At 41.8% G+C, this 21,795-nt stretch overlaps 1 protein-coding gene across 7 annotated transcripts in view; it reads right to left on the bottom strand.

Annotated features, from left to right (window-relative positions):
• ARHGAP19 (Rho GTPase activating protein 19) overlaps nt 1-21,795 on the bottom strand; it is a 209,646-nt gene that overhangs the window by 146,022 nt on the left and 41,829 nt on the right. For all 7 annotated transcript variants that reach the window (XM_085606408.1, XM_085606401.1, XM_085606410.1 and 4 more), the window contains exon 2: nt 20,289-20,554. In XM_085606408.1, the coding sequence (XP_085462534.1) occupies nt 20,289-20,554 (266 nt within the window). The remainder of the gene's footprint in view (nt 1-20,288; nt 20,555-21,795) is intronic.

The following is a 21,795-nucleotide window of genomic DNA, read 5'->3' as shown; positions in this document are numbered from 1 at the left end:
ATCCCCCCCCCCCATACTTTAATGTTTAGATATGAATATCATTACAGAATATGGAGTCCTTTACCTCCCTCTCCAGCCTCCCGACTGGTATACCAATAGACCAAATAATTATGACAGGATAACAATACATGTGTATGAAATCTCCTGCACAGTACAGACAGCCCCAGATTCTGAGCTTTCAAGTTCTCGCCGTCCGTGCGCAAGCAGCTTATAGTGCAGGTTTAAAGAATGCACACTGGGACTTGGAGTCCTGTGATCCCATTAGAAAATGTTCATGAAGGAGACACAATAATACAAAAAGAAACCTGGAGATGATGAAGTACACATGCGCGACCTGAACGACCTCAGAACTCTGTCGGTTCAGCAGGCAGTCATAGTGAAAATGGGATCAGGTCTACATTTTCAACGAAACTTTGGTACTGCGGAAGTGCGAAACTTGACAATAGAGACGAAGTAGAGGCTGAAAACAAAATGGCGGGACTCCACTGCAAAATCTGGTGAACAGCCCATGCATGTACACCTGGGCTAGCGGACTAAAAAATAAAAAAGCTCTGCCAGATGCTCTGCCCAATCCCACCTACACCACAGGAGGCTTCATGACAGCCCTGTGACTGCCTCAGATCATATGTTTTTCAGGCTCACAACTCACATTTTTCGGCTGGACATCTACTGTTTTAAACCTAGTTTAATACAGGGAATAGTTCTGTTTTATGGGAATTAAATTAGGGGATTTATCTTGAGTGAACGTGAGGCCATACCACTGCATTTCTCTGGGTTAACTGCAGTTAGAAGTGGTAGTAATCACAATACTAGGAACATTAGCTAGCGCACAGCACCGATACACCTTTCCAACCTTATAATAGCATTTAATGCTTAAGAGTCCCATTTATCACTCCTTTTTGCATCAAGAAACACAAAGGTGCAGCAATGAAACATCGAAGACTCCCCGTAGAGGTAGGGCCACTGGAGTTATTGGATTCTGTGTCTGGAGCCTGTTCAGTAAATTAATGATCACATCTACCACAAACCACACCATCTGCTGCATAATTTGCGTTACAACCACAACAGCGAAACGGATGTAGAGAATGTGCCATCTAATGCTGCATCATTTAGATGACTATGCCAACTAATTTTGTCCTCCACGGTCGCACAATTTTAGGTGTACAAGCACTGGAATTATGTGGCCATTACTGAATCAATGTTGCAGCCAAAGCACTCCTGCAGAGTGATATGCTACCTGTCTACAAATGCACTTTGGAATGAAGGGTATGATGTGCTATATAAATGCCACTATAATACAACAGAGCGAATAGCTATTACAGTACAAGAGATATCAGACGCCTGGGGAATACCAACCCAGATCCCAGGACCAAAAATTAAAATGTCTAATGGTGCAAAAAAAATTCTACAGGAATTAGAACATCGTAATTTGAGGGCTCTGAATGGCCGCTTTAGCGAGGACCAACCTCCGGCGGCAACTTTCCACACGACTAAAACCTCAACCCACTTAGATTATACCTTCGTGAGCCTAGATTTTTTTAATAAGATAACCGCTTTTGAAATTGGCAACATTGACCTTAGTGACCATTTTCCTCAAGAACTAACCCTGAGAGCAAATCCAGTAGAGATATTTCCAGCAACCACAGAAATAGTCCAAACTAATACTATCAATCTTAAGCGAATAAGATGCAACTCGGAAAACATAGAGACAATAGCTGTAACTGCAAAACAACTCTATGCACAAATGGTCAAAAAGGGCGGTAACCCCTTAGAATGCTGGTCTAATTTCACCAAGACTCTCAGTGAGACATTCCCGAGCAAATCAAATAAAGAGGCAAAACCTGCCTCGTACAATTCCAACAAAATAGTGAAATGCCCGGAGATTAAGAGATTGACCCGTATTACAAATCAAACATTGAAATTGGTACGTAAATATCCATTCAATTGGCAATTGCATAATACCTTGCAACAAACAAGGAAAATATTAAAACAAAAAAGATGGAGAGCTAAACAAGAGAAAAACCATAAAGCCTGGTCATTATTGTATTATGAGGCAAAGCAAAAAACAGTGCTAAATTTTGGAAAAAGGTGTCAATGCTGTTGAGACCAGGACATCATGGGATAAGCTCTGTCACCGAAGCAAAATGGTATACTTATTTACATAACCACTTTAATGATTCAGAACCAATTGTGGACACCCAGATAATAGATGCATCAACAACAGTCTCTGCCCTCAATTCAGTTCCAGAGAGTAGTAAAACAGCGATAAGCGAGGCAAGACAAAAAATACCTTTGCCATCAATGAACAAAGACCAGTTGATTGAACCAAACCTAATGAGTTTATCAGAAGAGAACCCAGATAGATATACAACTCATCAGGAAACTAATCGCAAAAGGCAGGAGAGCAGGTGCACCGGGGCCCAATGGAATTCCCCCAATGCTATTTAAGCAAGATCCCATTTTCTGGAGTGAAATCCTGGAGCCAGTCTACAGATATGCCCTAACACACATGCAACTCCCAGACTTATGGAGAGGCTCAATTGTAAGCCCGATATACAAACAAGGTGGACGTGACAATCCAAATAATTATCGGTTAATTGCCCTAATAGATATAGAGGCCAAATATTATGCAGGGATCCTACTGGAAGAACTTACAAGATGGACAGCCGAAACTAGCATCATTCCCATAACACAGACCGGTTTCCAAAAAGGCCAAGGAACAACAACGAACATCCTGGCTCTGTCCACACTTATGGACGCTGCAAGAGAGAAAAAACATGCACTATACCTCTGTTTTATAGATTACGCAGCAGCATTTGATCATGTGGACCGAGATATGCTTTGGTATAAACTGGCAAAATGGGGGATATCTTCTTTACTTCTGAACCAACTCAGACACCTATATACAGACACATGGATTAGGATAAAACTGGGAGAAGGTTCGCGATTATCGAGAAAAATTCCAACTAGTAAGGGCCTCAAACAAGGCTGCGTCCTTTCACCAATATTATTTAACCTCTTCATGGCTGATCTGCCAGAAGAACTGGATAAATATTCATCTCATAGTCCGTCATTAGGAGGAAAAACCTTGACAAACCTGCTTTATGCCGATGACCTAGTTTTAATTAGCCGCACCCCTATTGGCTTGCAACGCCTTTTGGATACAACTAATAGATTTTCAAAAAGAAATATCTTAAACATAAATAATTTAAAAACCAAAATTATGGTAGTGAATTACCATAAAAAATCCTCGCCAAAATGGTATTTGGATGGGCATAGAATACAACAAGCTACCACTTACAAATATCTGGGGATCCTCCTGGATCACAACAACTCGTGTAAACCACAGCTGGAGTCCCTAAAGAAAAAAGGTATGACATCCTGCCTGGCACTCAAACCACTGAAGAATCAATTACCAGATCTCTCCCTGGAACCCTTCTTAAAAATTTTGAGAGCCAAATTTCAGCCTACAATCTCATACGGGAGTGAACAAATGAGAGGGAGAGACGCTTTACCGTTAAACAATATCATAACAAAAGCATATCGTGTGATATTCCAGCTTCCAAGATATGTCTCTCCAGCCCAACTTCGACTGGAATTTGGAGTACAAAACCAGACAGTGGAGCGAATGGGATCCTACGTAAAAACATGGCATAAAATCAGACTAGCTGAAAAAGGCACTTTAAATGACCTTCTATGGACAGAACTAACTTGGAATAATAAATCCCCATCTAATAAATACCTTACGGATGCAATTAAGAAACTGGGTTTAGAGAACTTATGGAACACTTCAGTATCCCACAATGTTTTTAAAAAACTGGTGACAAAAACGACAGAGTATCTCCCTCGCACTGGATAAGGAAACATTGTCAAAACGCACCCATGGATGGACAGTTATAAGCAATTATAAGAATAGCAACCCTCAATCCTATTTAAATTTAGGAATAAGGATACATATAAAACAAAAATTCCTGAAGTTAAGATTGGGGGTAGGACCTATAAAAGCATTATTACCGCCATGGAAACGAACCGGACATAACAGTGAATGTAGATTATGTGGACTAGGTGAAGAGAACATTACCCACATCATCTGTATATGTGAAAAACTGAAAGACATAAGGGTATCCTTATTAAAACCGTTTTTTAATCAGCATGGTGTGAGGACTTGCAGACAAGCAATACTTCTATGTTTTAATCCAACTGTAACTCAATTAAACTGCCGCCTTACAAAATTTTTAGATATTACAGAGAAAAGATTAAATATCCAATTAGATTTGCTATCAGTTTAAGGAAACATTGATTAGTCTTCGGATGATTTGCAAATTTCTCTTACTTGCACGTTTTAAGAATTAACTTTTCCTTTTTTTTATAATTGTATAACACTCTGATCTTAAGAAAAATATTTTTTAATTTAAATGTACAGAAATGTTATTACTAAGAAATTGCGCTTTTTTTTGTATGATTACCATATGCAATGATTTTAATTAATTATGCATAATAAAATTACTTACTTACTGCTATTACAGTAAAGTGCACATTCACTTAAAGCATCCCAGCCTGACTGAGCCAATGTTTGTTTTATATCAGTGTGTCCTTTATTTTAGATTGGAAGTTTCCTGGAACCTGCCCATTTCTCAAGCACTCACATGATAGAAAAAGTCCTCACCACAGTCTGTCTGCATACTTATGAACCAGGTGTCATGTCAGTAAAAACAAATCAGCCCCTTAAGGCAGCCAGTCCAGGCAGGCCTTCAAGCAAAACGGTACAAGCTGTTTCCTGAAACTGAGAAACGAGATAAAAAGCTAAGCAACGGAGAGCCTTCAGTTCCCTTACTTCAATTGAGGGCCTGGAGCACTGCAGCAAGGTACATTAGTGTTGTAACTGAGTGGGTTCTTTGAGGCACCCACCACCTACATTTTAATATATATTTAGACATTTTACATACATGTAATTACTATACAATTTTCATTTGAAAAAAAATGCATTTTTCATATTTAAAAAAAAAAAAGGGGGGTTTTACGTTTTGAATGCAAGATTAGTTTCAGTATCTTTGTCTACTTAAGCCCCCAAAGGGAGACGCTTCCCTAGTTACTTTATTGTGGGAGGCGTTTACCCGAAATGCAGGGACAAACATGACGTCAAAAGGTAGTGAGCGTGTCAAAGCGCCTTCTTGGTAACACTTCTAACACATTGATACACCAAATCAACTCGCCTCAAGTAACCAGGAAAATTATTGGTCTCTCAAGTCTTCTGGGATTTACCAGAAAAAATATTAAACACCCTTACCACCTTTTCTATATTCATGTCAACCACAGGCAATAATAAGTATCCTTCAGCCTTCCTTGGTTTAAAAAATTCCTGGATATACCCATTGATTCAACAGTACCACACTTCCCCTTTCAAGAACTAGAGGAAGAGCACAGGGAGTAAGAGAGCAGAGGTAACAACATTTCCAACAATCTCCCCTTTCTAACGGAACAGCTACAATCTTGATAGGTGCTTGAGGGCCAAGTTATGCTCCCCGCTTCCATTGGGCACCTCTAGTGGGGACTGCTTTCACTTTCATTCTGTGTGGCATCATTACGCTGTGCACGCTGATGTCGCACACCAAAAAATATAATCTTGGGTTGCTAGCGAAGCACTTTCCTGTGTTGTAGGAAATGTAATAAATGAACACGCTGTAGAAAATATGAAACATGAAAATATCACGCAACATCTAACCGAAGCAGAAACCACACAGTTGTTCGTGGTTAAAACCCAGTTTAGGCCCAACTCCCACACTAACAGGAGCATGGTGAAAAGTTCACTTAAGAATGTAGTGTAAAAGGAAACTTTAAATAGTTTTCGGTTAAAGACCAACTCATGTCTAACAGACTTGAGCCTCCCATATCCCCCCCACCCCTCTGGCATATACCACGCCTTCAAAGTGATTTCGGCCCGATTTGACAGTGGGTTCATAATCGAATTAGCCCAGAGCACTAAGCTCTGAGCACGCAAAGGTCTCAGGGACACAATGCTGCCAGCACACACTTCATGTGAATTGCATCTACCATGAAACACACACGCATTCGTAGGATAAAGAATGCTTTGTCATTAAGCATTGTCAGAAGTAGAATGAAGAATGTGTAATGGTTTATTTCAGGAATTGGGGGTTAAGAGGTCACATGTCTTTCCATCTCAAATGTGTAACTTGCAAGGCATTTACCATTTAGTATGTGCAATAAAGTACTGTATGGATTTGTATAAAAAGGCCTGTCTGCGAACAGGCATTTGAGGAAAAAAAACCAGAGGTAGCCTGAGCGGGGCTGAGGTGCAGTCCATAGTGTTTATCTAGGTCGTGAGAGTAAATACTGTCTTTGCATTGCCAAGTAGAGTCTGTGTTTTTATTCGAGTATTGAGAGTTTTGTCACCCCACAACACCTGCAGCTCGAAATTATTTTACAATAAGAAAATCCGTCTGGTGCGAGCACCACAAGAAGTTTCTCAGCTTGGTGAATTCATATCCTCCCTGTAGGAGACTGGCTCCTTATATAGTGTCCACCTATGGTGAGGCACTGTGCAGGGAGTCCAGACAACCCTTAGGGATAGTCTTTAGGTCCCTGAAAACTAGTGCTCTGAAGGAGTAGATGTGGAAAGCAGCTAAGGCTTATTCAGGAGGGTGTAAAGCAGGTGCATTTACCACTAATGTCTGTCAACAAGCTTACACATAAGAAAGAACCACATCAGGGGGGAGAATAAAAATACTTTCTATTTATTAGCACAAACTAGACACAAACTTGGTATATCTCCTAGCCGGAGATATCAAAAACACACAAGCAATACTTCAGAAACAGGTAAGTAGCATAGGAAAATACATGGGGCCCCTATGGCAGGACCAAACCATATACTAAAATACTGGAATGTGAAATGATTACTAAAGCGGGACAAATACCCAAGGATGGAGGACCCCAGGGGAAGCACAGAACCATCCAAGACTAGTAGCCAGGGACCCCATGGCATCCAGGGGCAGAGTGGTTGCACCCAGGGGATTACACAGGGTAGGCCGCGGTTGTAGGACCCTTCCCAAAGGACCCCAAAGAAACCACTTGGATCAAGGAAGGTTGGAGTGTCACCCCATCCGTGGATACCCATGAAACCTGGATACCTACGCCAGGGAGCCCAGGTGCATAAGGGTGAAGTGGTGTCGGAAACGCTCGCTGATAAAAATGGAGGATCATGGAGATCAGCAGCTACAGAGTCTCGTGGACTAGGCTGGTGGTACCAGGATGTAGAATCCAGACGAGAAGACCCTGAAAGCAAAGGGGACAGAGTCCAAACCACCTGGAGGTGACAAGGGGGTATAGGAGCACAATACAAGCCCTTGTTGGAGGTTATTTCTGTAGAACGGTGAGGTTGAAGCACCAGCAATTGAGACCAGGCGACAATGCAGGAGCACAGGAGTCATCCACGAGCTGTACCCAGCCAGTCGACGAGTGCAGGAAGGTCAGTGGCTGTCAGGACCACCAACAAGCCCTGGCAAACGCAAACAAAAGTTTGCAGGAGAAGGGGCTATGTTGCAGACCAGCAAGGTCTGTAGGACTAACCCAGCAAAGGTAAGTTAGAGCCGGCCCTCAACATGCAAGAGAGCCAGCAGGAATCGATGGAGCCCCCTTGAGAACCCTCTGGCAGCAGGCATAGGGAGTCACAGGGAAGCATCAACAGCACACAGGAGAGAAAGGCCCACAATGCAGAGAAAGCTGGCAGGACTTTGTTCTTGGAGCTGTTTAATGCTGGAGGGCGTGGCTTCTTAGGGCTTGACGATTCTTCTTGCAGAGATGCAATAAGCCTTGGCAACGGCAAATAGACGAGGTGCACAGGGAGGTGGTTCACATCAGCTGGAGGGGCATTAGACGTCCAAGTTGCGGAAAAGATTGGTCAGGTCTCTGGAGACCCAACAAACTACCACCTGTGTTGCAGAGCCGAATCGATGTCCTTGGGACAATAGGATCAGCAAACCCTTTGTCAACGTAGAGGTGCATGCAGATGCAGGGAAGTGACTCCTTCACTCCAAGAGAGGTTCCTTCTTGCTTGGATGCAGGCAGTCGCCTTGATGACTCAGAGGATGCACGGCCACGGAGTTGCAGAACTTGAAGAAGAAGCACCATGACGAAGATGCACCAGGAATCTTCCCACCGGGAGCAGTCTTGTCTTTGGTCCTGGCTCGAAGAACAGTTGAGATCCAGTGTCCACCGGCAGAAGAGTATTTGGACAGTCTTCGGAAGACAGGCAGTCAAATCTTGAAGTTGTTGTTGGGACCACCTTCGGGGGAGCCCTTCAGTAACCCTAAAAGGAGGAAGGACCTCTTCTGTAGGGACCCACCTATCGGGGTGGGGGGTGATTTTTCAGGGACGTTACTCAGCTGGCCCAGCCAGGCAGATGCTCCCAGGGGCCAAGATTCAACATGACTGAATCAAGTGGCCACATGGCGGAGTTCTGGGCACCTCCCTAGGGAGTAGCTAGTCAGGGGGTAGACACTCCCCTGTTCTTTGCGTAGTTTCACGCCACAGCAGGGGCCAAAGGCTCCTGAACTGGGCCAAAATAGTTTATGCAAGGAGGGCAACAAATGTGCCCTTCAATACAGTCTGGTGGCGCTCGGGAGCTCCCTCACCATACCCAATTCTAAAGGAGAGGTGGTCAGACCTCTTCTTCGCAGGAAATCCTTTGTTCAGCTTCTCCTGCCTGAGTTAAGCTCATCAGCAGTGGGGCAGAACACGGTCTAGGGTCAACAGTAGTGCAAGCTGACAGGCAGACCCTGTAAGGCTACACAAGTAGGTATGGGGGGTCCTCTAAGAAGCCCCACAGTACATGGTACCATGCAACAAACACTGAATTTGGTTTAGTTGCATGATTCCAACAAGTCGGTGCCAAACATGACCAGCTTCGAGGCAGCCATTATGTAGTTGAACATTTTGACTTGCCAGTGCCCACTACATACCTTAAAATGACTGACACACACTTACAAAGTCCAGAAAATGGAGAGTGGGTTTTGTAGGGGTACCTTTGCTTGTGCAGGGATACCCACACACTTAGAACCAGGCACCCTGCCCTTGGACTGAGAGGCCTACCTTACGGGTGACTTATAGGTTAAAAAGTGCAGTGACCGGGATATAAGAAAAGCCTTATATCTAAAGTGAAAGGTGCATGCACCATTTAACGAAAACACAGTTTGCATGGGCTCCAACGGGTGGCATAATCCATGCTGCAGCCCATGGGAGACCCCTGGTTTACCAATGCCATGGGTACCTCAGTACCATAGCAGGGATCTCTAAACTTTTCAGTACTGAGAGCCACTTATGTTCAGCGAAACGCATTGAGATCTGCTAATATGATTAGTGTTGTATAATCTGTGTTTTTATATGTATATTATTTCAACCAAGCAAAGGCTTTCTAATTTAATAAGCTGGGCTGCACACAGGTGAGCTACTCAGAGGTAGCTGGAGAGATATAGTAGCCCACAAGCAACTGGTTGGTGACCCCTAGGGACTTACAGCGGTACTCCAGGATGCCAACTGTGGGGTGTACAAAGTACTTATCATGGGATTTAGAGGAGAGAGCACTGCCACAGGGCTCCTGGTTAGCAGGGTCCCAGTGAACTAGTCAAAACACACTGACACCAGGCAAAAGGTAGGGGGTATCTATGCCAGAAACAACCTACTTTTGTACACTCCTCACCAGCAAGGTAGACTGGAAGACTTGAACATCTCGTCCATGGCACTAATGCAGTTAATGGCATGAACTCTCAATTCAGTGGTTTAAGAAGGTGTTCGAAACTAAATTTAGGATACTGAACACCTTAGTAGCCCTCACCTAGGTTAGCATTTCTCTCATCTTAAGCAGCGAACCCTGGTCTAACCACATATTCCTATTGAAATCTCGAAGGTTGACAAACTTTTTAATTCACCTTTAAAGCAACAACCAAGGATTTCAACTGTAAGGAATAATCAATGGACTAATTTAATCATGCACCCTTCAATTTTTTTGTTAAAGCTCTGTCAAGTTCTTCGCAAACTGCTGAAGGTCTATTCTTCACTTTACATATTTCATGCACACTGTTTTCATAACTCAATATTGAACAACAATCCAATCAACTTTTCTATTCCCACCGCTGAAAACGTATCTACAATGGTAGATCTTTTTTTAATCATTGTTTGATTTAGACTCTTCAGGTCCAATTTAACGGGTTTTTTTCCCGGTCTCTCCACCTTAAAAACAACTAGTTTCTTCATATGTTAATTTCCATATGCTTAGTTTCTTCACATGTTATTTTCCATATGCTTCACTTTCCTTTCTAACGGATGTAAGCATGCAACACTAAAACATTAACTTGAATGCCCATTATAACTCTCGAGATTGACAACAGTTGGTTTAGGACTTTTCCCCAGTTGTTATTGTGCATTGTTCTTCCCACATACATCCTTGAAAAAAACACAAATGGAACCGAGTGGGCAACCATTATAATTTTAATCAAACATATTGGAAACCGTTCAATTTAATCTTTTCCTACATTCATCACTAAATTATTAGCACTATACTATATTTCATTCCCTGCTACCCTGTACCATTTTAAAAAATCTCAGTTTTCTAACCACTCATAAATGTGTAATATTTATGCGAATGAAACCCTTGATTTTAAAAGCAGAAGCATTTTTTTTTTTGCCACGGATTCAAACTCCCACGCTGACAGCAAGTGATTTCATGAGAAGACCAGAGGCTACCATTATGCATTTGTCCTTTCATGCCACTCCACACAGCACTTGAAAGAACATTACATCATAAACCAAAAACAATCTAGAATAGAACATTGACAATATATGAGTAGTCCATGCACAGAATGATCTTCCTCTTTTAAATGATGTTCCTCGCTCAGATAAGCAGCACTTTAGTTTTAATCACCTTTATACCATTACTGGTGTTATAACTCTTTTGATGTTATTCCGTTTTTTTTGAGTTACTGGTGTTATATAACCGTTTGAAGCTATTTCTGTTTGTTTGGTTTTTCCAGTTTATGGAATCAATCCCCTGTTTATACCCAATTTATTCTGCTGCTTGTACCCGTTTTTGGACTCTGCCATACCATTCGGTTAATCCTTGAGAGCCAGCTTGTAATTACCAGCGCAGGTCGCTGGCGTTTTCCTGGGGTCTCCGGGCGGAGCGCAGACACTGTTGACTTCTGGCCGTGCCCTCCATCGCTGTCTGCACCGCAGTCTTTCTGCAGGGCAGTTGGGAATAAGTGAGGTAACCTCCTGTTGCCGCCAGGCCTGCCAAACGAGTAGCTGCAAATCTTGACGCGCCAGGCTGGGCTTTAGAGGAATGCATTGGGCAACAGCATAAAGCAGACGCTACACGAGATTTCGGCACCATTTAAGCTTGAGATTAGTACCACTGGCTTATAATTGAATTAAGTTGACGTTCAGGAGGTCTGTAACACATCACGCTGGCAGTTGACAGTTACAGTATCTCTGGAAACAGCTGAGCAGCTGGAAACAACTCCTGTTTTAACATTTGATTACCTGCTATTATTTTTTAACAATAACAGTAAGAAGATGTCAGCTACCGTAGATGCTAACTGGGGAACATTACTGCGCAATATTAGTGACTCTTTGGAGAGATGGGGACGATTATATCTTACTCTAATAGGTAGAGGGAATATTATAAAGATGAATGTTCTCCCCAGGATACTATATTTATTTAGATCCATCCCACTTGAAATATCAACAACTAAATTGCAAAACTTACAATCACTCTGTTTTAAATTCCTCTGGGCCCCCGGAAAACCTCGGCGTGCCAGTAGATCTATGACTCTTCTAATTTTAAGGGGAGGTTTGGCAATACCTGATTTTCTTTTTTATTACTATGTCTGCTTGTTGCAGAAAATGCTCGTACTACTGACTGGTGAGGATATGGGCAATATAGCAGAGGCCCCTTCGTTTTTTCAGTTAATATTAGGATCAGAAGCCAAACAATGTTTATTTAAAGAAATAGATGGCAGCTATTATAAAAGGACCAGGTTCAAAGTTTTGGAAGGTGCTTTTAAAGTCTGGAAAAAATACTTAAGTTAGTTGATCTAGAAGGACTAACATACAATATACACCAACGAATGCGTCAAAGCTCCTCCCAACAATATTTAGGGACAGGGTGGAGACATAAGGGTATTTGTCAGATTGGAGATTTGTATGTGGACGGGGGTCTTATAAAGTTGTATGAAGATCTAGCAAGACAATATAGTTTGCCTAACTCTCAATTTTATTTTTTTTGCAAATGCGGGATTTCCTCAGTCGTAGATTATTGAAGCTGTAAGGGCCCAGGGGAAAATAGGGGTGTTATATAAAATATAATTGTCATTTAGAACGGACGATTTGGGGAAACATAACGCACAATGGACTGCGACTTTGGGAGATTCTGATTTATCTATAGAAGACGCACTTGCTAGATCTAACGAAGTTTTTTTATCTGCAAATTTAAAAGTACAATTCTTCAAAACGGTATTTAATTTATATAATATTCCTGCGCGCATGTATTAGTAGGGAGATCGATATGATGGTAAATGTTTGATGTGGGGGAGACAATGCAGACAGTATTCATATATTCTACAGTGGTGTTAAACTGAGTAAATATTTGAATAATATTGAAAAATTCTTATCAAATATTCTTGGATTTTCTCTTAACATAACACCGGCCTTAATGCTTTTGGGGATTGGTCAGGTTGTAAAAAAAGGCAACTTTTTCTATAAACATCATTATTTCTGATTTGTGGCAATGACTGTTGCACGACTTTGTATAGCTTCCGATTGGTTACGACCTGACCCTCACAGTTTTGAGAGCTGGTGGAATAGAATGTACAGTTTAGCCAACAAAGAACTAAGCTTGTATTCTACAAAGGGGACAAGGAAACGAAAATTAGGATTGTATAGATGGGGAGCCTTCTCCGATTACATAAATGCATGATTTAATGTGTATTTATATACTTCATTTACTCATGTGTCGTTTATGTACTTATGCATTTCATTTCTTTTTTTTTCGGCTATGTGGTTAATCTCGGATGTTATTCCTTGTGTTGACACTGTGGAATGTAAATAAAATATATATATTTTTTTTTTTTTATTAAAAAAAAGAGTGTAAGAAGAAAGGGTATAATTTAATATAATTTAAATTATTACTCCTGATCTAGCTGGATCCTACCTTGGTTAGACATCAACCTAACAGCTCTTTTTACAGAGCTTATTTCTATTAGGCTCATCTTTCTTTTAATAGCATTATGGCCGATAAGGACAGAGAATCTACTGAGATCACAAAGTGAGAAATAAATGAGGAAATTATTTAGAAGCCGATTCAGCAAGAAATGCTGACCTGTGTGCGAGAGACCATTGATAAGGTCATGCAAAAGAAAAAAAAAAGTAAGAGGTTCGGACACTGAATACTGGTCCATTTCAGAGGGGGGACTCTCATAATGGGGACAAAGGAAGAAAAGGACAGAAGAAAGAAAACACACTGAGAGACGCTGCACACCCTTGAAAAGAGTGCCACCTCAAAAGGGGAAGGGTGTCCTCGCGGCCCAAAAGAAGAGAGCTGTCTGATGCAGCACACTGGAAATGGGTGTCCTGAGCGGCACACAAGAGATGGACACTCAAGAAATTGAGCTTATTGATAATGAATTTCAGAGAAAAGACGAGGAGCCAGATCTGGTGGCTTACTGGACTAATGCGTCCACTGCAGGAACCTATGATCCACCTCATGGTCATAGGTTCAAATCCTGGCTGGTCCACTCAGCCTTTTCATCCTTCGGAGGTCAATAAAATGAGTAGCACTGAGTTGGGTAACAATAAACATCTGTGTTGAATTCCAAAGAAACTACAACTCAGGTAGGTGAGTCATAAGTCTTTATTCTGACCATCCGCTCCGACAGCAAATGACAACAACAGCATGAACATTCTAAGTTGAACTCCCCAGGGTCATACCATTCGCAGGGTAGGGGAGGGTGGAACATACCAACTCAAGATAATTATACTAAGATTGTAACAATCTGTTATTCAGCTCCAAGATACCCTTGGGTGAACGTGCGCTTTACAAATAAACATGTTATGACAAGTACGTTCTTGACCTCCAACAGGAGCATGATGGTGTGGATGACCTCTTCAGTGAGAATATAGTCCTTTCTACCTCCAAAGACACTGTTAAGAACCCCTTGGGAGAGGAAATATTCACTCCCTACAATATCAAACACCGTAGAAGGGCGGAATGGTGACCCTTACAGCATGTGGGCAATTTTATCGAGGTGGATCAGGAATCCACAGGAGAAAGAGGTCAGGAATGTCCTCAAGGCAGAAAGCTCTAAACCAGTAATTCATGAGAAAGTATGCCTCACACCGAACCTAGACCCCATATTAATTACATTTCTTTTCAAGATGGGCAGAGATCAAAGGAAGGGGCTTGAAAGGTCCCTTTACAATGTCAAGATCGGCTCCTCAATGTCAATGGCCCACTGGCAAGCAACATGGATATGTCCGACAAGGCATACATTAAGGGTCTTCCTTTGGACCTAGACCTCCTGAGAGGCTGGAACCAGGGCACTATGAGAATTCTGGGTAACACTAACGCAAGACTAAAGACAGAGGGCCTTCTAATTGGAGAGGACCTTTTAAAAGCCTGGGCAAATAGGTTGCAACCTTCATGGCCCTTGACAAAGTTCAGAACAGTATGTGCAGGATCTTCAGTGGAGGGGTTTTTGGATGGGCCTGTTAAAGGAGACTTTTGGCCCGCAATGGTTTTCAAAGGTCTCAATTCACTAACTTCAAGCAGAGAGTCTATGGCAGAGACTTTCAAGCCAGTGCGGGACCTTACTTCTACCCTCAAAGAGGCAGTTATCAACAGGCAAGCGGGAGTAAGCCCTGGGGCAAGGATTCTCTGGATACCATAGTGAGTACAGGAATTTGTCCTTCTTCCAAGGGAAAAGTAGGTAGTCGCCTCAACCATTTTACCCAAATGTGGAAAACTAATACTCAAGATCCATGGGCTTTAGAAACCGTCCACGGGTTCAGAATAGACTTCACAGAAACCCCCTTTCAATATGCTCCTTCAAGCGAGTTGATTTTGAATGTATATCAGCAGAAAGTAGTAGACCACAAAGTAAAATCTATGTTGTTGTAAGGAGCGATTGTACATGTGAGAAAAGAAAACAGTTTTGGTAAGTACCCTGTTCCCTGTAGAGAAAAAGGGCTTAGGGTTGAGATCAGTTATAAACTTAAGGAATTTAAAGCGGTCCCAGGATTCTTGTTTTCGGTCCAGGGAGGACCTGGCTTGGCAGTTCGGGCTGGACTGTTCCCATGAGGTACAGGGTCAAGACTGATTTGCATATGGCCAGGTCTAAACTGGGGTGACATGGTGAGCAAAAGAATGATGGATTTAACCCCGATCTCTTGACTGGGGGTGAATGTTTTTATTTGTTCTGCATTCCGTCCATCAATTGTGTGTCTTTTGCTTATTTTCTACATGGCCAGGTGATAGATATTTCGATTTGAAATGACTAACCAGCCTCCCTATTGTGCCTAATATCTTGTTGCAGAGTTTCAGACATTAAAGCATTGGAGGTAAGTAGCAGGTTCTATGATCCCTTTGGGGTAATATTTGATATTACTAAGAGAAGCAAGACTATGTAGGATACTATATGTTATCCAAAGACTTGATGCATGCAAGAAACTGTGTGTAGTAGATTGCATGAGTGAATGATTGCCGAATGAGTGAATTTCGTCATGGAGTTAACCATTTATAGATTTCTTAACAGTCCCTTCTACAGTAAGCAATGTCAGATGTATTTTTTGGTGGACAGCACTTTACTCTTTGTGAGACAACTAGGTCATAAATACCTCTTCCTCATAGACTTCAGAGACCTTCATTACGTTATGCATTATGTGCAGTGGCAATAACTTCATAGAGAGGAGGCTTTCCTCTGAACCCAGCATTTTTCATTAATACACTCATTACTGGCAAGTGTTACATTCTGGAACTGTATTGAAGAAGGTGTCCCAGGGGCGCAAAGGGCATGTACGCCCTCAGGCCACACAAGCAATACTGATAACAGTAGCACACATGTAGAGCCAGAGCTATCATTAAAGGGTGTTTTCATATTTGCATGGGGGATTGGCTCCAATGAGGGATTCACTTTGTCTCTGCTCCCACACCATATTACGGACGGGGGCGCACAAAGACAAACATGCATTTAGGAGGTACACTAAAAGTGTGCCACAAAAAGATGGTGCATTTAGTGAGCCTCCTAAACGTAGTGCTCTGGAGGGGAGAAAAGGGTCCCATGGACCCCTCCCCCAGACATCTCCTTGTAGGCGGGTGCAGTCCTTCACTCCACCCGCCCGCAAGGAGATCTCTAATCCCTTTTGAAAGTGCAGGGGGTTGCCGCCTGCACTGAGAAACACAGACCGGCTTTGAAGCAGCCACTCTGTACTTCTCTCGAATGAACTGCCACCCGGGCAGCGCAACTTCCCATTTTGCCCAGAGGACAGTGCATTTATTGTAACAGTGTGCACCAACCCAGTTTGCGACTGGTGCACTTGTTTTAAGGTGCGCCGTGGCACAAACCGGGAAAGTGCGCCCTTATGGTAATACGGGCCCTGATCTTGCATAAATCCTCCAGCAACAAACTAAACATTTAGTTAGTCAACAAATTCAAATTGTCACATATTCATCAAGAGTTTCTTCCTTGACCAGTAGCCTCAAAAACGGTGCATTATCCCTAAACATATTTTAGGCCCATAGTATGCAATCTGAAGAGGAAAACGATGCTTCATATATACCTATATTGCTTGTCACAACTTTCCATATAGGCAAGTATTTGTATCCCTTTGCTCGTCTGTGCCTAGGGCACGTATAAGTAAGCCTTTTTTTGACACCATTAACTATACTGTTCTTGGGTGTCAATTTAATTCTTACAACAATCCTTTCATAGCTACAAATGAAAGGAGGTCCTTGAATGAATAAATAAAGTAGTAATAGGGTTACAGTCTGCATATCTGGGATTGTTGAAGGTTCTTTCATCCTGTGGAACTAGTTAGGCCCAAGCAACAAAATTTGTGGTGCTCTACACCAATACTAAAAGGGTAACTGTTCCTAAGGAAGTGTGTTTCAGGATGGATATTTAGCAAGAAAGAGGGGGGGGGGGGGGGGGGTCTTCCTTATTAGGAAATAGTATCCTCACTCATCTGCAAGGGTGTCACGCTTCATCATCCAGCTTAGCTCCTCGTGGGGTTGGCGCTGCAATACCCCATGGGCCTCGCAAGAGGGTTCTTTGGCAGAGGTCTTTTTAATAAAATGGCAGCGATAATGAGTACAAATAATATTTTTAACACCAAATAATAACAAGGAGCCTAGGTTGAGACGGGCTACGGATTTTTCCTTTCCCCCCATTAGCTTTAAAAATGTAACTTTTTGCTTCCGCTTGGCAGTTCTTTAGAAGCAACATAAAAATGTACATGAAAGTCAAATAGCTATGCTCGAGTGAGACTGCGATTAGCTTCCTAATAAATTTGGCACAGTAAATGGTCTTTAAAATCTCAAATTCTGTATTTGCAGACCACGTCGGAGCCTGAACCATGACCCGTTTCATAAAATACCTTGCTCACACGAACACATGCCTGGGTTTTGCACACCTGTAAAGTGCTGCGAGTAACAAGCAGAGAAGCGTTAATGGGGAGTGCAGTGCCACATGTAAGATGTACTACCGCCTACCGCTGGGATTACTGTAACGGAAATCACTACTATGTACCTGATGCAAGTTGTAACTTTATGCATTATACAATGTGATATAATGATGTTTGAAATGCCTTGATTGCAATGTCACTGCTGGTTAGATGGAAAAATAAAATCTTTTTTTTTTTAAATCTCAAATTCTATAAAACAAGTGAACAAAAATAGGTAGCCCGAATATAATTTCCAGCAGGTCTTACGCAACAATGCCTTCTTAGTACGTAGCCACCACCTGTTTTCAGAAGTAAAACAAGATCGTCTTAAAAAGCAACACACGTATACATGGACTACCAATCATTTAGAAATCAGTTTGCTGTGTAACACGGAGATTCAAAAAGGTTTCTTCCCAGAGTGGCATTCTTTCATTGTTAACAAAAAAAATGAACTAATTAGAATCTCAGCAAGAAGAGAACCTTCAGATCTTTAAACATCATTAGACTACAATATGCAGCTCCACTGTTTAATTAAATTTGACGTTTGCAATTAAAACAGAAAACTGAGCCTTTGGTACTTCAGATGGGTCATTAACACTTTGAATGTCCCTGGTAGAGGCAACAAACATGAACTAGCCCTCAATCGCATTGCTTAATGTATCATTTTTTACAAACCAGGAATCTATAGGAGGTGGCGCCCAATAAACAAGCTGTGTCAACACCAATAGGTCTGGTGTGGAGAGCATGCAATAGTATTGCAAGCATAAGCAATAGGCCAAAAGGATTAGGCAGTCAAAAAGAGTGTTCAGGTAGCCCGGGCACTTCTACCTCAAAAGTGTAATGCAGTTCTTTGCAAGCAACCTGTGCACATGATCAAGCAAATGCCGCCAGTTACAGTGAAAGTAGTCAATAGATGAAAGGGGTTGACCCAATGTCCCATGCAGGATGCTGTGGAGGGTGGAAGCAAAATATGAATGGCACTTGAACAGACCAGGGAATACAAAGGGTAACCCAAAGACTCCAGGTGTATGTTTGTATATATATATATATATATATATATATATATATTTTTTTTTTCACTTAAAAAACCATAGGTTTCACACATGTTATAGTTAGGTGGATATTTCACTCGTAAAAAACCAATGAAATTCCCCCGTTATAGTTAGTTCAGATAACTATAACTAGAGCGCCCGCAATCCACTGCTCATGACGTCACATATTACATCACTCATGACATGGTCAGTGGCATCACTCATGACATCACTGATGACATCATCCTTGTGATAGAGTGGCGGTCGCGCGAGTTATAGTTATCTGAACTAACTATAACGGGGGAATTTCATTGGTTTTTTACGAGTGAAATATCCACCTAACTATAACATGTGTGAAACCTATGGTTTTTTAAGTGAATTTGCAAGGTTTTTTTAAATGCTAATTCCTAACTATAACGTGTGTGAAACCTATGGTTTTTTCAGTGAATTTGTACGATTTTTTAAATGCCAATTTATTTATGTATTATTTTCTTTATATATTTATTTTACAATAAACTACGTATTAAAAATGTTTTTGGTTTTCACCGTGCGCGCACCCCGCGATTTAAAATAAATAAATAAAATTCTGCCTTCGGTGTCCTTCAGGGAACCCCTGACAAAGGCGAGGGGGTCAGGAACTCTCTACCCTGCCCCCTTTTCACGTTCGCCACCTTCCTTTTTCACTCTCGCACTGAAAACAAACAAAACGGCAGCCGACACTTCCTGATTTCGACCGACTCGAACGCTGACTAACATGTAACCACCAATCAGAATTACGCTCGCGCACGTTAGGGTGCTCGCACGGTGCGCGCGTATAGATATCCTTTAAATGCTATTTTCTCAGGAAATACTGAACAGATTTACACCAGACCTGCAAAAGGCACTTCCTTGACCTTATGGCTACCTCTCTGCCAAATTTCAAGTAATTCTATTCAGCCGTTCGGGCTGTAGCTGCGTCTAAAGGTCCTATGGAAAAATGCATGGGGAAAACGCGTTTTGGGACCCCCCTTTTTTCTCGGCCCCCGCTTGACGAATCACCCCGAGACTTTCAGGGTAGGAGCTGAACGGAGCGCCCCATTAGTTTTGAAAATTTCGCGAGGATTCGTCAACCGGCGCCAAAGTTATTCAAAATAGAATTTTGAGATTTCCTATAGAAACACGGTCCTAACTATAACTCTCTACTGGCGACCGCCAGTAGATTATATATATACATATATATATATATATATATATATATATATATACATATATACATATATACATATATACACACACACACACCACACACATAAGGTTATTGGTGTTTTAATGCGCTTCTATCACAGGTGAGAGCATTCAGGCACCATGTAGCAGGTGTGTAAGATCAGCCGCACACACTGGGCACATATGCTTTTTATTATAGTATTTCCTGGAAAACATGAAACTGGTAAAGCCAAGACCTCGAAATACGATTATAAAAATAAACCCTAACATATCAACTATTTGAAGGGCAGTGACAACTGATCACAGAGTGTGTAGGCAGTCAATACAAACCTTTGCGCTTCAGGAAGTTTAACGAACGGAAGAATCCAGTGGCTGCTCCACTGCTGTTGGGGAGCTTGGGATCCACCTCTCCCATCAACTGGGCAAACTCCGTCCCTGGCAAATCGATTAACCGTGTGATGTTACTGACCACCAGCTCAGTGAATATCTCCGGCTTTTCGTGTCTCAGCTTCTCAACAAAGAAGTCGGGGTTAAATATGACTGGTTGGTTCCGAAGGGAAGCCTCATTGCAGATGACAATACTGCAAAGCCTATCACTGTAGAAAGAGCACAAAAAAAAAAAAAAAAAATCAAGGATTATTAACAAAATATCTAAAGTTTTAGTGAACAGCTTTCAATAACCAACTTTTACAATAAACCACTCAATGTAAAAAAATGTCATGCAATAATAATAATATCGTATGGTCTTAACATGGTAGTAATACGCAATACCATATTTCATAAAGGTAAATCTGTAAACCACAAACGTGCAAGTTCTTTTAAACAATGTGCTGCTTGTCCAGAAAAAGAGAACTTTGTAAGCAAAATACCTGAATAATTTTGAATAATGTCATGCACTCGTATTAAAAGGCGTGCCGAAAATGTGGTTACAATTTGTCGAATGACAGAGCAGAAATTGTCCTGGTCGAGAGGAAGGGGCTCACTGCACACACCAATAGTAGTTTTGCTTGTATGTGGTCTCACAGTAGCTGAGATGCGCCGGTACCACCACACAAACATCACCCAGAGTTATGACCGCAACATTTTGGACCAAATGTGGGAGAGGTATTACATCTCAATACTGGCACTGTAATGCCAAATTAGTGTTCAGCACAGGTGGTGGGGTAACTCATTTGAATGGTAATGTGTCCAAGAAAATAAGTCTGATGAGGGGGTAACAGCAAAAGGTGGTTTCCGACCAGTAGGCAGCTTGGCCTCTCATTGCCAGGTGTTGTAGGGGTTCACAATGAATTACCCGTTGATGTGGGTCAGAGACCCATACATGATTATATCATGGAGGCAATACAAGTGAAGATTGAAAGAAAGTGAATTATTAGTTCATGTGGATGGCAGTCCACCACAAACAAACTCACTAACCTGTCAGGTCAACCCCCCCCCCCCCTCCACCCTCCCCCAGACTAATAGCTGTGACAAAGAGCACAGAAACTTAACTTAGAGAAAATATGTAGAGCATTTAGAAGTACAAAAGAAAAAAGTTAAACATTGTGAAAAATCGGGGTGTTGGCCGAATGGTCGGGGAGAGGGCACCCCTGTTCAAGCAACAGTCACAATCTCTGTCAGGGTGAACTACAAAAGTCGCTAAATTAACCTGTGCTTAACCCTCTGGTAGCTTGGCACAAAGACAGTCAGGCTTAACTTGGAGGCAATGTGTGAAGTATTTATGCAGCACACAAACAACAATTGAGTTTAAACACAACACAAGAAAAATACTACACCAATTTAGAAAAACAGAATACATTTTAATAAATACATTTTTTGACACCAAAATGACGAAACT

Source organism: Triturus cristatus, chromosome 1_2 (assembly GCF_964204655.1).
Source record: "Triturus cristatus chromosome 1_2, aTriCri1.1, whole genome shotgun sequence".
In the NCBI taxonomy this organism is placed as follows: Eukaryota; Metazoa; Chordata; class Amphibia; order Caudata; family Salamandridae; genus Triturus; species Triturus cristatus.
Note: the sequence above shows the minus strand (reverse complement) of the source record. Positions and strands in the feature narration are given on the sequence as shown.